This window comes from Carassius carassius, chromosome 12, assembly GCF_963082965.1.
Source record: "Carassius carassius chromosome 12, fCarCar2.1, whole genome shotgun sequence".
Lineage (NCBI taxonomy): Eukaryota > Metazoa > Chordata > Actinopteri > Cypriniformes > Cyprinidae > Carassius > Carassius carassius.
The window spans coordinates 29,578,904-29,594,164 of record NC_081766.1 but is presented as its reverse complement, the minus strand read 5'-3'; the positions used below and the strand labels follow the sequence as shown (position 1 = coordinate 29,594,164).

General features: G+C 36.9%; 2 protein-coding genes across 4 annotated transcripts in view; both read right to left on the bottom strand.

Moving 5' to 3' along the window:
- LOC132155188 (DCN1-like protein 1) overlaps window positions 1-12,442 on the bottom strand; it is a 31,596-nt gene extending 19,154 nt beyond the window's left edge. Inside the window, exons 1-2 of the mRNA XM_059564050.1 lie at window positions 12,353-12,442; window positions 12,179-12,213 (exon numbers count right to left, since the gene is read on the bottom strand). Coding sequence (XP_059420033.1) covers window positions 12,179-12,213; window positions 12,353-12,397 — 80 coding nt within the window. The 5' untranslated portion in view covers window positions 12,398-12,442. The remainder of the gene's footprint in view (window positions 1-12,178; window positions 12,214-12,352) is intronic.
- On the bottom strand, window positions 655-14,538 carry b3gnt5b (UDP-GlcNAc:betaGal beta-1,3-N-acetylglucosaminyltransferase 5b). 3 transcript variants are annotated; one of them, XM_059564048.1, is made up of 3 exons: window positions 14,513-14,538; window positions 12,179-12,213; window positions 655-2,052 (listed from the first exon to the last, which is right to left on the bottom strand). In XM_059564048.1, the coding sequence occupies exon 3, from the start codon at window positions 1,869-1,871 to the stop codon at window positions 732-734; it is 1,140 nt and encodes a 379-aa protein (XP_059420031.1). In that variant the 5' UTR covers window positions 1,872-2,052; window positions 12,179-12,213; window positions 14,513-14,538; the 3' UTR covers window positions 655-731. The 3 variants fall into 3 exon arrangements, with proteins under 3 accessions (XP_059420031.1, XP_059420032.1, XP_059420030.1); XM_059564049.1 differs by lacking the exon at window positions 14,513-14,538 and adding an exon at window positions 12,353-12,442; XM_059564047.1 differs by lacking the exons at window positions 12,179-12,213; window positions 14,513-14,538 and adding an exon at window positions 3,950-4,412.
- Window positions 14,539-15,261: the final 723 nt, after the last annotated feature.

Genomic DNA, 15,261 nt, shown 5'->3' with positions numbered 1-15,261 from the left:
TCTAGAGACTGTAATATGTGGTATGACAGAAGAATGTTTTAGGACATTGCTGATCTTTATGTTAAAATAAATCCAAATACATAATGTGGCTCGGTTTCTCAGCACTATTAAGCAAAGAAAAGTGTAACTTAGACTTAGTTTATATCTGTTTTCAATCAGACCTGCAATGGACCGGCCATCCGTTCATGCTAACCCTACATAGGGCAAGTGGTTCAGAGAATGGATGTATTTAATGTGACTGTGCGCCAGCCATCTCCTTAAGAGCAATTACATTTTTAGTCAACCTTTGTCATTCTAAGCTCTGCCCTGTTGGAAACTCTTTCTTTAAACATCTCTACATTTAGGTGAAATATCAGTTCTAAACAAAGAAAATAATTTTGAATGTGTTTTTTTTTATTTAGCTGATAGCTGTAAAACTAAATTTGATTCCTGCTGTTAGAATGGAGACAGAATGGAAGAGAAATATAAATACAGCATATACATACAATATACATGCAAGCAAATCAAGATATATAAACATGAAAGACAAATTAAATCACTGAATTCCTTACCGAACCAATTTAACATACTGGTACTGTGCAATACAGTACAAAGTTACCCAAGTAATCTGACTTCTATACACACACACACACACACACACACATACACACATATACATATATATATATATATATATATATATATATATATATATATATATGAGTTCTTATCAATTTTAAAAACTGTCATATTCAAAAAAAAGCTGCCTTGCATGGGTAAGAGTTTGAAAGAAATGGTACGCATAGGAGCCTCACTTTCGTGACAGTACAGTAGAGCCTCCAAATCAGTCCTGAGGATATCTGACCAGCTTCGGCTTCTGTTACACGCTTCCACATTTCATGAAAATCGCTGACGTGTCCATGTGAAGTCATCATCTGGTTGTAGATACAAGGGTGATAAGGAGCTTTTCCCTCTCCCGAAAAGAACGCATGGTCCTTGGGAGCAATGTTTATCACTTTGGCGCAGATCCCGAGGAAGACGTCATCGATGTGAAAGGAAGCGTTTATGGTGAGTGCAGCTTGATAGATTTTGGTAGCCACATCTCTGGAGAGGACATACCCAGAGCCAGGGGTATAGTCTGGGTAAGACAACCATGGGTACAAGTCTTGGGAAACGTAATATTTGCTTTCTTTGTCTCGGACAGGTGGTGAACCGTGGTGCACCCTTCCTATCCAAAGGTTTTTGGCATTACTGCGACCGATCCCTTGCAAGAAGTGAATTAAGTTGGGAATGTGGACAAAGACGTCGTCATCTGCAGACATTAGGAACTGTGCACGGGGACAGTAGGTTTCTTTCCAGCCAAGCTGCAAAAGTAGCTTCCGAGTAAGATTGTGGAAGGTGTCTATGAAGTCCTGCTGGATGAGGTCATGATATCTTTGGTCCTCAAACAACAGTTGTATCTGAAGTCGTCTTCTTTGCTCTGGTTCAGGGTGGAGGCCAAGAGCGAACAACACCCTTACAGTAACACCCAGCATCCTTTCAATGTACGCCTCGTTTCCCCAAGTAGAGCGAATGGCCCGTCTTCTTTCAAAGTTCTCAGAGGAGCTTTTCACAAACAGCAGGAGAAGAACGTCTTTTTCACCACACTTCCTCTCGTGGTTTATTAGGTATCTGTGGTTGCTGTACTTGATAGCGTCTTCGGGATTGACTCTAAAGCTTGTGTTAATGAACGTGAAGCTATTGAGAAGATAGCGGTACGAGAAAGACATTACATGGGTTACAATGTTATTGTCGATCTTTTCCCAGTACGCCATGAGCACTAAAGCACTAAAGCATATTATTATTAGATGTAGCTGTTTTCTTTTTAATCTAGGCATTTTGAGAAATATCATGGCTCCTCTGAACTTCCTGGTTCTGTCATCTAGTCATAGCAGTCTTCAAACCCTGTCCAAGGCTGGGTTCCAATGTGAGATGAGGAAATAGTCGGGACCCGGATTGCTCAGCTGGCATTGATGTTGACGCCTTTGTCAAGAAAAAAGACCAATGAGGTGCTTCCGGTGTGATTGAGAAAGTCTGTAAAAGAAACATATGTGACAACTTCAGGGGAGTGTCATGTTGTGAGAAAGGGAGATAACAAGAGACCAGGTCAAAAATTCAGTTGCCTTTTATTTACATAAATGGTCAAATCCCTTAAAAGGGATACCCCCCCCCCAAAAATTTTTTTTAAACAAACAAATAAATAAATCTGTTATCACCTGCTCACACTTATGCCAACATAATTGTATTTTTTACATAGACTGAATTATATTCTCCTTATATTATCCCATTGTAACACTCAAAGATATGCCCTCTGCTAAGAATATTCACATTTTTACAGTTTTAATCAATTTGGGAAAAAGAGAAGAGAGAAAATACTTTTTTACTCCTTTACATGTAAATCCAACGCAAGAGTGCAGCACAAAGTGCAGTGTCCTTCTACTTTCAGTGGTGTTTTATTCAAAGTAAATGGTAGCGCAAGCCTAGTTGGTTTTTTTCTAATGTATCTCATTTCAAAACATTGTGTTTTGCATAAATCTAGTCCGTCAAACAAGGTTTAAACTATACTAAATCTTGCCAATATATAAAAAAAGCTCTGCCACACTGAAAGATCATTCTCATGATTCACAATTCAAAACTAATCAATTCAAAAGTTTTGAATTATGAATCTTTATATTTTATTTCAACTCTATATTTTCTGTTTGACAGAAACTTGGGGCTATTTTGTCAGTCTTTGCAAATTGTTAGCACCGTCTTGAGTAAACTTTCCATTGAATTTGCTAATTTGGGCTTGCAAGATATTTGTTTTCAGTGTTTGTCGTAATGTAACAATAATCTACAGCAAAATAAAATATATGAATAATAGAAGAATGACTTCTCTATGCTATCCTACAAGAAAATGCAGCATATCCTTGCATCTAATGTACTGCGATGCAAATGTTATGCAATGTAAATGCAAATTTGAAGAGAAAACAGGCCTGAGGGTCTCAACAGAGAAAATTCAGAGCTCTGTGCTTCCACCAATCACTTGGAAAAGAATAGTGTAAATGGCATATTAAAATCACAATAAATGTAGTAGTTTAGTACTTTTTTGGTAGTTTCCGCAGGAGACAAATTACACTTGCAGACTGCCAGACACGTTTTATTTTTCCTAAATGATCAGGTATGTCTAGAACTCCTGAATAGTGCTTCAGATTCCATGCAATGGTTATTGCCACACTTCTAAAAGTTAATAAACAACTGAATTAGTAAATGATGAAAGAATCATCATTTTTGGTTAACCATTCTTTTAATGGACAAATTACACAAAAATGCTACTTGTTGAACTTGTGGATCATTTCAACATCACAAGACAACATAATCAAGGGCTCGCCTTGAGACCCAAGAAAATATACTTAGGATAGCTACTCTGTCCTCTCACTTAAAACAAAAAGTTGGTCAATCTCAAGGCTAAGGTAACCACAGTGGCTATTAAAAAGTAGCTCGAGACGCGTATTAAAATGCATTATACAAACACATGTCGAATCAAGTAGCCTAGCAACTGCAAACAAATGATGCTGGACTTTTTATCAAAACCAACTTTGCTGGTCTAATCCTTTCAATGACATTTAACACTAGTGGTGTGTTTTATTGCATATTTGAAGACAGTTCTCTTCAAGTTCACACAGATGAACGGGTCCAAATACGGGTTGCCTTCACCTTAAACAGTATCTTTTGTTTAATAATCTCATTATTATTTTGTAACATTTTTTAAAAGTGTGTTTGTACTATTTTTAACTTTAACGTATAAGTTAACGTATAAGTTAACGTATAACTTAGCCTATGACTAGCAAATGTCGGTAGGCTAAATTACGAATGAATATAGCAAAATAAATAAACAAATAGATAAAATAAAACAAAAATCAACGGCATAAAGAACATAAGACGGTCTTACCAGGTCGATTCGCAGCATGTTTTAATTAAAGCTCCGAGCTCAAGTGCGTCTTCATCGGCTAGGCTAAACGTGAACTTTCCTCTAGAGCAGTTTCAGACATCTGTGTCCAGCCAGAGCAACACATGGTGCTGTTTTTACTTGGCATCGAAGCTTTCCCTCCAGAAGTTATCGTGAAGTGACCTATCCGCAAAGAGTGAGTGTGTTTGAGTAACGAAGGACACTCCCGTGTTGGTTGAAATTAATGTTAAAGGAGACGCTCTGGCTGTCTGTTTGGTGACCAGGTTCCACAAATGTAAACCTAGATTGATAACAATTTATAATAACTTCCATTAATAAACGTATCTGAAAAACTGCCCCTCCCCGCTTACAAATGATATTAAAATTCAGTTGCTATATTACATAACCTAGTGCACTTTTTTAGATTACAGAAGTCAAACCGTTGGTTACGACAGCGACTCTCTTCCCACCATTGCGGGACATGCATTTCAAACTGACTGTTATTTTACACTGATTTAATAAATGTAAAAGTTTTTTTTTTTTTTTAAATGCATCCTGTTGATGTATGATTCAAGGAATATACCTCTTAAGGATATAGAATAGTGAGAGTTGAGGCAATAAATACGTGTTTTGCACCCAAATTACAATTATTCGTTGTTGTTGTGTTCGTCGCAAATATTCTGGTAAATTTAACTAACCACCCTTTACACAGACTTTGTTTCACTAGCTAAAAGTCCAATGTCCATAAAAGTACTAAATGATTAATATTAAACATTTACATTTGATGAAAAGTTTAAACTTTAGATTGGGTACTGCAAAAACATAGCCTATATGTATGTATGTGTGTGTGTGTGTGTGTGTGTGTGTATATATATATACAGGTGCTGGTCATATAATTAGAATATCATCAAAAAGTTGATTTATTTCACAAATTCCATTCAAAAAGTGAAACTTGTATATTATATTCATTCATTACACACAGACTGATATATTTCAAATGTTTATTTCTTTTAATTTTAATGATTATAACTGACAACTAAGGAAAAATCACAAATTCAGTATCTCAGAAAATTTGAATATTAATTAAGACCAATACAAAGAAAGGTTTTTTTTTTTTTTAAATCTTGGCCAACTGAAAAGTATGAACATGAAAAGTATGAGCATGTACAGCACTCAATACTCAGTTGGGGCTCCATTTGCCTGAATTACTGCAGCAATGCTGTGTGGCATGGAGTCGATCAGTCTGTGGCACTGCTCAGGTGTTATGAGAGCCCAGGTCGCTCTGATAGTGGCCTTCAGCTCTTCTGCATTGTTGGGTCTGGCATATCGCATCTTCCTCTTCACAATACCCCAAATAGTTTCTATGGGGTTAAGGTCAGGCGAGTTTGCTGGCCAGTTAAGAACAGGGATACCATGGTCCTTAAACCAGGTACTGGTAGCTTTGGTACGGTGTGCAGGTGCCAAGTCCTGTTGGAAAATGAAATCTGATTTCCAAAGGAAATGCAAAATTTACTTTCATCAGAGAACATAACTTTGGACCACTCAGCAGCAGTCCAGTCCTTTTTGTCTTTAGACGCTGTCTGTTGTTCAAGAGTGGCTTGACACAAGGAATGCGACAGCTGAAACCCACGTCTTGCATATGTCTGTGCGTAGTGGATCTTGAAGCACTGAATTTCCTCTTTGTGAATCCCCCCCAGATTTTTGAACGGGTTTTGTTTCACTATCCTCTTCAGGATGTGGTTATCCCTATTGCTTGTACACTTTTTTCTACCACATCTTTTCCTTCCCTTTGCCTCTGTATTAATGTGCTTGGACACAGAGCTCTGTGAACAGCCAGCCTCTTTTGCAATGATCTTTTGTGTCTTGTGCTCCTTGTGCAAGGTGTCAATGGTCATCTTTTGGACAACTGTCAATTCAGCAGTCTTCCCCATGATAGTGTAGCCTACAGAACTAGACTGAGAGACCATTTAAAGGCCTTTGCAGGTGTTTTGAGTTAATTAGCTGATTAGCGTGTGGCACCAGGTGTCTTCAATATCGAACCTTTTCACAATATTCTAATTTTCTGAGATACTGAATTTGGGATTTTCCTTAGTTGTCAGTTATAATCATCAAAATTTAAAGAAATAAACATTTGAAATATATCAGTCTGTGTGTAATGAATGAATATAAAATATAAGTTTCACTTTTTAAATGGAATTAGTGAAATAAATAAACTTTTTGATAATATTCTAATTATATGACCATGTCAACGAATATATCATAACATGATATATAGTTAAATATTCAAATATTCTGTCTACAATAATTGTACAAAAATCAAAAACACTATTAGAATATCCTAAAATGTTGCTTTGCTGACCATAATTATGTATCAACCAACGTGTTTTTTTTTACCATATTACCATATTCTACCATATTTTAGTCAGCTATCCAATCACAGTGGAGGACAGGCGGGGCAAATACCTCACGACTAACTGTCACATCTTGGATGTACTTTGACGAAGGACAATGGAGGAGTTAATATTGATATGAAAAATAATGCATGCAACATTTAGTACGTGATGCATCTGCCATATTACTTCACCGGCTATTCAGTATCCCAGATAGCAAAAATCATCTGGGCCAATTGGAAGCTCTGAACCAGATCCGCGCAACGGACTCCGGCGGTGTCTTTTGACACAACGGGCCAATAATGGCACGGACCTGTTTTTTCCGGATCTGGACCAGAACTAGGCCAGATGTGGATTCCTTTATAATGATTTGGCCTAAATGTGGGCCGGATCTGGTACCATGTTGGATCTGGGCAAGCTCATTTGGTAAATATATATATATATATATTGTGTTTGTGTGTCTGTAAGCCTATATATATATATATATATATATATATATATATATATATATATTAGGGGTGTAACGATACGCGTATTCGTATTGAACCATTCGGTACGAGGCTTTCGACAGGCAATGCCCCTGACACCCCCTAAGAAAAAAACACCAACTTATATGTTTATGTTAGGCTACTCAGTCAGGTGCTCGCTCACTCAGTAATACACGCTGAAGGCTCGTTGCAAAATGGCTAATGCGTTTAACAGACCAGAAATAGAAGATCCTCCAATAACCAACAGGTCTGGTGTTTGGGTGCACTTTGGATTCCCTGTAAGCTATAATGGTGATGGCAAGAGAACGGTGGATAAAAAAAACAACGATATGTCGCATCTAGGTTTACACCAGCGGGAATACAAAAAAAAAAAAAACACCAGCGGGAATACTTGAAACATGTCAACTCATTTACGCCGACATCACCTTAGTGTGTCAGTATCTGGGAAAAGACGGAAAAAAGGAGAAACATACATGCAACAAACTATGCCCGCAGCATTTAGACAGACATTTCCAACGGATTCAAACAGGGCAAAAGACATCACCACGGCGATTGGTAGGCTACATTTACGTTATAGCCGCGGATATGAGACCTTACTATTTACCATTGATTCTATCATCACCATTATAGCTTATAGGGAATCCAAAGTGCACCCAAACACCAGACCTGCTGGTTATTGGAGGATCTTCTATTTCTGGTCTGTTAAACGCATTAGCCATTTTGCAACGAGCCTTCAGCGTGTACTGAGTGAGCGAGCGCCTTACTCTGTAGTGGAAAACGTAGGTTTTAAGAACATGCTTAATGTAATTGAGCCCCGTTACAATATTCCTTCACGAGCCCATTTCAGACAGACCGTAATTCCTGCTTTGTTCCAAAAAACATAAGCCCTATAGAGAACCAATTGAGTAAAAACACACTCAATATAAAGAGTTATAGAGTTCCATATAAAAAGTTACATCTTTGTATTTGTTCATAACTAATATAACATTTTCATTTTTTTTTATAAGGAGCTGTTTTGTTTTATACAGTATGCTGCTAAGAAAACACCATAGAAGATGGGTAAAGAATAGCTCCATCATTGTTCAATGTAAAAAAAAAAACATACTTTGTTAGTTTTAATAAATAAAACATTTTTTAAAAATCAAGGAAATTTATCTGCCAACTTTTTCTTTTTGCTGTATCTAAAACGTACCGTACCGAACCGCACCGAACCCGAACCGTGACACCAGTGTATTGTATCGAACCGAACCATGAATTTTGTGAACCGTTACACCCCTAATATATATATATATATATATATATATATAGGCTTACAGACACACAAACACACAAGTCGTATACATATCTAGAATTCAAATACAGTTAATTTATTAATACAGTTCATTTATTATTAATTTATTGAATATTAAAATCAATATTCAGATGAAAAATGAATTGTTCAAAACAAGTTTTAATATCATTCTTTATCATTTACCAGTCAAATTTATAACCGAGACAAGATAAAAAAACAGAATTACCTTAAAGCTGGAAAGCCGATCATGCATCTAACCATCCAAGTGCACACTCGGCATAAAGAGCTGTTAAGATTAAAACTAGCAACTCTGCACTCTGCATTGAGTCAGTGTCATGGACGTAGGACAGAGCAAGTATAAATATATTTTCTATTCTATATTTCCATCTTATAATGCAGACACTGCCTAACTGTCTAACTGTGACTACATCGGACGCGAGAGTTGTCATGCCGTGCCCTGCTGCACTAAAAAACTGTCTAAACTTGATGAAACCACACCACAGTGTCAAATCATTTGAACGTTTGTCAGTACAGTTCATCATAAATAGAAAAAGGCATCAGTTTACTGATGGGGATTGTGTCGCATATTATCTTTTGTTGGATCGCACCACTTGTGTCCGGTGTAGACCTGGCATGAGTTTTTTAATGGGTTATGTTATTGCCCTGCTTGTTTTTAATGTTTTTATGAAATATCTGTATAGACTGCATGATCATATCATAGTATTATTTACTGCCATGCGAGCCACACAAGAAAAGCTTAGTGAGCTGCGCAACAAGTAGCACTGCTGCATGTTGCTTTTTTGGTGGGTGTGCTTGTGTTGCAAAATAGTGTGAAACATCTCTCTCACTCAGCAGCATGTCTCTATGGCAGACTCACGGGGGGCAGGTTGAGCCCATTCGGAACTACGGGATGTTAAAAAGAAAACCAATTTTCATTAAAACAAATTGATGTAAATTACACATTCGAGTTGCACATTCTGAACACTCTATTAAAACAATTGAATTACTACAAAAAACAATGCAAAATTAAAGTTTATTTATTGATTTCACCCTGGTGCCATTTTGGAGAATATCCATGCACTGAACGTTAAAGGGATAGTTCACACAAAAATCTAAATTATGTCATTAATAACTCACCCTCATGTCGTTCAAAACCTGTGAGACCTCCGTTTATCTTCGGAACAGAGTTTAAGATATTTTAGATTTAGTCCGAGAGCTCTCAGTCCCTCCACTGAAACTGTGTGTACGGTATACTGTCCATGTCCAGAAAGGTAAGAAAAACATCATCAAAGTAGTCCATGTGACATCAGAGGGTCAGTTAGAATTTTTGAAGCAAAAACTATGACTTTATTCATCATTGTCTTCTCTTCCATGTCTGTTGTGAGAGAGTTCAAATCAAAGCAGTTTGTGATATCCGGTTCGCGAACCAATCATTCGATGTAACCAGATCTTTTTGAACCAGTTCACCAAATCGAACTGAATCATTTTAAACAGTTTGCGTCTCCAATACGCATTAATCCACAAATGACTTAAGCTGTTAACTTTTTTAAAGGGTCATGAAACCCCCCATTTCAGCACAGGTTAGTTCTCACCACGGTTTTAAAAAATGCTAAAAAAGTGGGCGTGGTGTGCGGTTACACTCACCAAGTGAATGAATCGTGTTTGTGCCGAGCTCTTATTACAAAGAAAAAACAAACACTCTTCTGCAATCCATGAATGTTTCTCTGTTAATGTGTGTGATGTCATTTCACAGTCTGATGAGTCTTTCGTAGCGAATCAACACATGCTGTTGTGAATAATTAAGCGAATTTTTAACCAATTTTCTCCAACAGTTAAAATTAGCGGATGCTAACATTGTCTTCTATGATGTACAACACAAACACCTCTGCTATAATCTTAGAATAAGTATTCTGGGGTTTCATGACCCTTTAATGTGGCTGACACTCCCTCTGAGTTCAAACAAACCAATATCCCTGAGTAATTCATTTACTCAAACAGTACACTGACTGAACTGATGCGAAGAGAGAACTGAAGATGAACACCGAGCCGAGCCAGATAATGAACGAAACATTGAAAACGGTTCACCGGTTCTTTTGCGCTCGACGTAATGCCATCATTGACGATGATTGCCCTTGATTCAAACCTTCGGTTTACCTGGGCTCATAAAATTAGCTCAGAATTAGTTCAGAATCAATCAACAAAAGAATCAGTTCGGTTCAGATGCTCTGTGTGTCGATCTGCTTCACGCTGAATCACACATGCACAATATCATCAGTTCTCGAATCGGACGCGTCTGACAGAAACGGTTCTTGACTCGAGAATGAGTCAGTCTTTTGTTCATTATCTGGCTCAAAATATCCTAACTGACCCTCTGATGTCACATGGACTACAACCCGAATTCCGGAAAAGTTGGGACGTTTTTTAAATTTTAATAAAATGAAAACTAAAGGAATTTCAAATCACATGAGCCAATATTTTATTCACAATAGAACATAGATAACGTAGCAAATGTTTAAACTGAGAAATTTTACACTTTTATCCACTTAATTAGCTCATTTAAAATTTAATGCCTGCTACAGGTCTCAAAAAAGTTGGCACGGGGGCAACAAATAGCTAAAAATGCAAGCAGTTTTGAAAAGATTCAGCTGGGAGAACATCTAGTGATTAATTAAGTTAATTGATATCAGGTCTGTAACATGATTAGCTATAAAAGCTTTGTCTTAGAGAAGCAGAGTCTCTCAGAAGTAAAGATGGGCAGAGGCTCTCCAATCTGTGAAAGACTGCGTAAAAAAATTGTGGAAAACTTTAAAAACAATGTTCCTCAACGTCAAATTGCAAAGGCTTTGCAAATATCATCATCTACAGTGCATAACATCATCAAAAGATTCAGAGAAACTGGAGAAATCTCTGTGCGTAAGGGACAAGGCCGGAGACCTTTATTGGATGCCCGTGGTCTTCGGGCTCTCAGACGACACTGCATCACTCATCGGCATGATTGTGTCAATGACATTACTAAATGGGCCCAGGAATACTTTCAGAAACCACTGTCGGTAAACACAATCCGCCGTGCCATCAGCAGATGCCAATTAAAGCTCTATCATGCAAAAAGGAAGCCATATGTGAACATGGTCCAGAAGCGCCGTCGTGTCCTGTGGGCCAAGGCTCATTTAAAATGGACTATTTCAAGGTGGAATAGTGTTTTATGGTCAGACGAGTCCAAATTTGACATTCTTGTTGGAAATCATGGACGCCGTGTCTTCCGGGCTAAAGAGGAGGGAGACCTTCCAGCATGTTATCAGCGTTCAGTTCAAAAGCCAGCATCTCTGATGGTATGGGGTGCATAAGTGCATACGGTATGGGCAGCTTGCATGTTTTGGAAGGCTCTGTGAATGCTGAAAGGTATATAAAGGTTTTAGAGCAACATATGCTTCCCTTCCAAACAACGTCTATTTCAGGGAAGGCCTTGTTTATTTCAGCAGGACAATGCAAAACCACATACTGCAGCTATAACAACAGCATGGCTTCGTCGTAGAAGAGTCCGGGTGCTAACCTGGCCTGCCTGCAGTCCAGATCTTTCACCTATAGAGAACATTTGGCGCATCATTAAACGAAAAATACGTCAAAGACGACCACGAACTCTTCAGCAGCTGGAAATCTATATAAGGCAAGAATGGGACCAAATTCCAACAGCAAAACTCCAGCAACTCATAGCCTCAATGCCCAGACGTCTTCAAACTGTTTTGAAAAGAAAAGGAGATGCTACACCATGGTAAACATGCCCCGTCCCAACTATTTTGAGACCTGTAGCAGAAATCAAAATTGAAATGAGCTCATTTTCTGCATAAAATTGTAAACTTTCTCAGTTTAAACATTTGCTATGTTATCTATGTTCTATTGTGAATATAATATTGGCTCATGTGATTTGAAAGTCTTTTAGGTTTCATTTTATTAAAATTTAAAAAACGTCCCAACTTTTCCGGAATTCGGGTTGTACATTATGGCATTCAAATAGCTTTAATAACTCAACCTCCACGGAACACTTAAGATATAAAAAGGGACTCACCTTACTATTTGACAGTCCTGGCTCTCAGGTGGAACCTGAAATTGAAACAGATTGTTATATAATGTTGCTGGACAATTTCTCAATAAATTTACTCAATGGAGCATGGAGCATACTGACAGAATAAAAGCATCTTTTGGCTAAGATTTTATAAATAATAATAATAATAAAACATACCAAATACATGTCTGTTTCTTCAGTGCCCCTCTCTGTTTCTATCATTCAGGATGAACCTGAGAGCATTCTGTCTGCTTAATAAGGGGACTGATGGTCAAAATTTTGGACACATTACTATTTTTAATGTTTGTCTCTTGCTTACCAAGCCAGCATTTATTTGATCAACTTTTATATTTTTCTTTTTTTCTATTTTAACATACTTCAAAATATTATTTATTGCCTTGATCAAAGCTCGGTGTTGGAAACAGTTGTGCTGCTTATTTATTTATTCATTTGTTTTTTTTTTGGGGGGGGGGGGCCTGTGATACTTTTTAGGATTTATTGATGAATAAAAAGTTATTTATTCAGCCTTACCATTTATGTAAATAAATGATATTTTAATTACAATTTTAGAAAAGTTATTATAAGTTAAAATATTAATCTACTTTGTGAACATTTAGTGAAATGTAATTTATTTCTGTGATCAAAGCTACACCAGTCTTCAGTGTCACATGATCCTTCAGAAATCATTCTAATATGCTGACTTGCTGCTCAAGAAACATTTCTGATTATTATCAATATTGAAAAACAGTTGCTCTTTAATATATAAAAAAACCATGATATACAACCATTCAAATGATTGATATGTGTGTCATTGAATATAAATGCAGTATATAAGCATTACATTGATAGAAGAAAAAGCATTTATAATGTAGCAAAAAATATATTTAAAATAAATGATGTTCTTTTGAACTTTATGTCCATCAAAGAATCATAAAAATGTTTCCAGAAAATGTTGAGCAGCAAAAAGTTTTTTATTTTATTTTAATAAGAACCATTATCGATAACTGAGTACCAAAATGAATCCAGCACTAAATCTGCATGTTAGAATAATTTCTGAAGGATCATGCTCTGAAGACTGCAGTAATGATGCAGGAGATACAGGAAGAAACTACATCTTAATAGATATTCAAATAGAAAATAGTTATTTAACATTGTAATAATATTTTACGACACAATATTACTTTTAACTTTATATTTGAACAAATAAATGTATGAGGATTAAGGGATTAGTTCACTTCTAAATTAATTTACTCATAATTTACTCATCTTTATTGTCTTTCTTCAGTCGAAAATACATTTGATAGATTTTCTCTATATAGTGGACTTCAGTGGGGTTCACTGGGTGGAAGGTCCAAATTGCAGCTTCAAAGCATTCTACACGATCCCAGACAAAGAAGAAGTGTCTTATCTAGCGAATGGATCGGTTATTTTCTTTTAAAAAAAGGATAATATGTTTTTTAACCTCAAAGCTCTTCTTATGTAGCTCATGCGTACTCTGTACAGTTCCGTTCGAAACAGTTAGGGTAGGTCGAAAAACTCACATCTCATTTTCTCCTCCAACTTCAAAATCATCCTACATTGCTGCAAAAGTACCGACCCAGCGTTCATAAAGTGAACATGCAAAGAAGCCCTTTCAAAAGCCCTTTACAAAAACTGTAAAACAGAAATGTAGCACGATTTAAAACGATTTTGAAGTTGGAGAAGAAAATGAAATAAAAAAAATTCGACATTCCCTAACTGTCATGAACCGGAATGCACAGAGTTAGACAAGGCAAGAATTTGAGGTTAAAAAGTATATAAACTGGAATGTTAAATTATTATTATTATATTTTTTTTAAATGACCAAACTTTTCACTAGATAAGTTTCAAACTGCACCGAAGCTGCAATTTGGACCTTCCACCCAGTGAACCCCTCTGAAGTCCACTATATAGAGAAAAACCCTGTTTTCCTCAGAAATAAGGACATTTTAATTCCGAAGTGAACTAATCATTTAAGAGTTAAGACTTAAACGTTAACATTGCTAGCTCACTATAATTACCACGCAGCAATCTTAAACAATAAAAACTAATAGAAGCAGTTAAAATAAAGTTTAAATTAAGTAATTAAGTAAAAAATGTGTTAATGTTAATTATGTATAATAACAGACCCCTGGAAGTATTCTTCATGTTAGCAAGTCCTCTAATAACATAGGCCTTAGTGTTCGCCATCATTACAGTCTGACACAGATCTAAGAATCAATAAAAACACCAAACCTTTAAGTTATGGAGTACACAGCATAATAAGAAATTAATTTATTAATAGAATAGAGAATAGTTTGATCGCATGGTGTGACATACCTTGGTGAGGTTTTAGAGGACAACAGCGAGCAGTCTGTATCTGCCTTGACCATCTTGATGTCTTATGTTCTGAACACCATCAAAAAAAAAAAAAACGTGCATTTCCACGGACGGGGCCCAGATCTGCTCTGCGACTGTAGTTCCCACCCACTGAAACCGAGCCCAGGCTGGATCCGTTATCTTCTGAGACAGCAACCAAAGCGCCTCCTTATCGCTTGCAAGTGTTCACAGCTAACGTTAGGCTTTTTCAGAAGAGCGCCTGGCGTTTTCAGCTGACTAAAAATGCCTTGGTTTGCACATTCAGTTGCTACAAATGGGTGCACGCTTAAGATAAAAATAAGTTGAATGGGCCTGGTGGATGGATGTGTGTGGAAATTACTGCGTTCAGACCCTGATATCCTTGTGTAAACAAGCTTGTCCCCACCTGGCCCTGCTAAATTTGGAATCACACCATACCAAGCATTAAGCAGGGGCGCAACTGTGGTCTGACAGGTGGGGGGATCAAAACAGTGCTGGGAAATAATCAGTTTATATACGCTTTTAATACGGAAGATTATCAAAAACAAAACAACAAAGAGCATGATCTTTCATGAAAGTATTATTATTAACATAATTGTAAGGAAAAGTTTTTCAGGTAGGTCTAACAGTTAGTGAAGTGTGGCCAAGTATGGAGAACCATACTCGGAATCTGTGCTCTGCATTTAACCCATCTAAGTGCACAAACACACTGTGGGCAGCCATACTTGCTG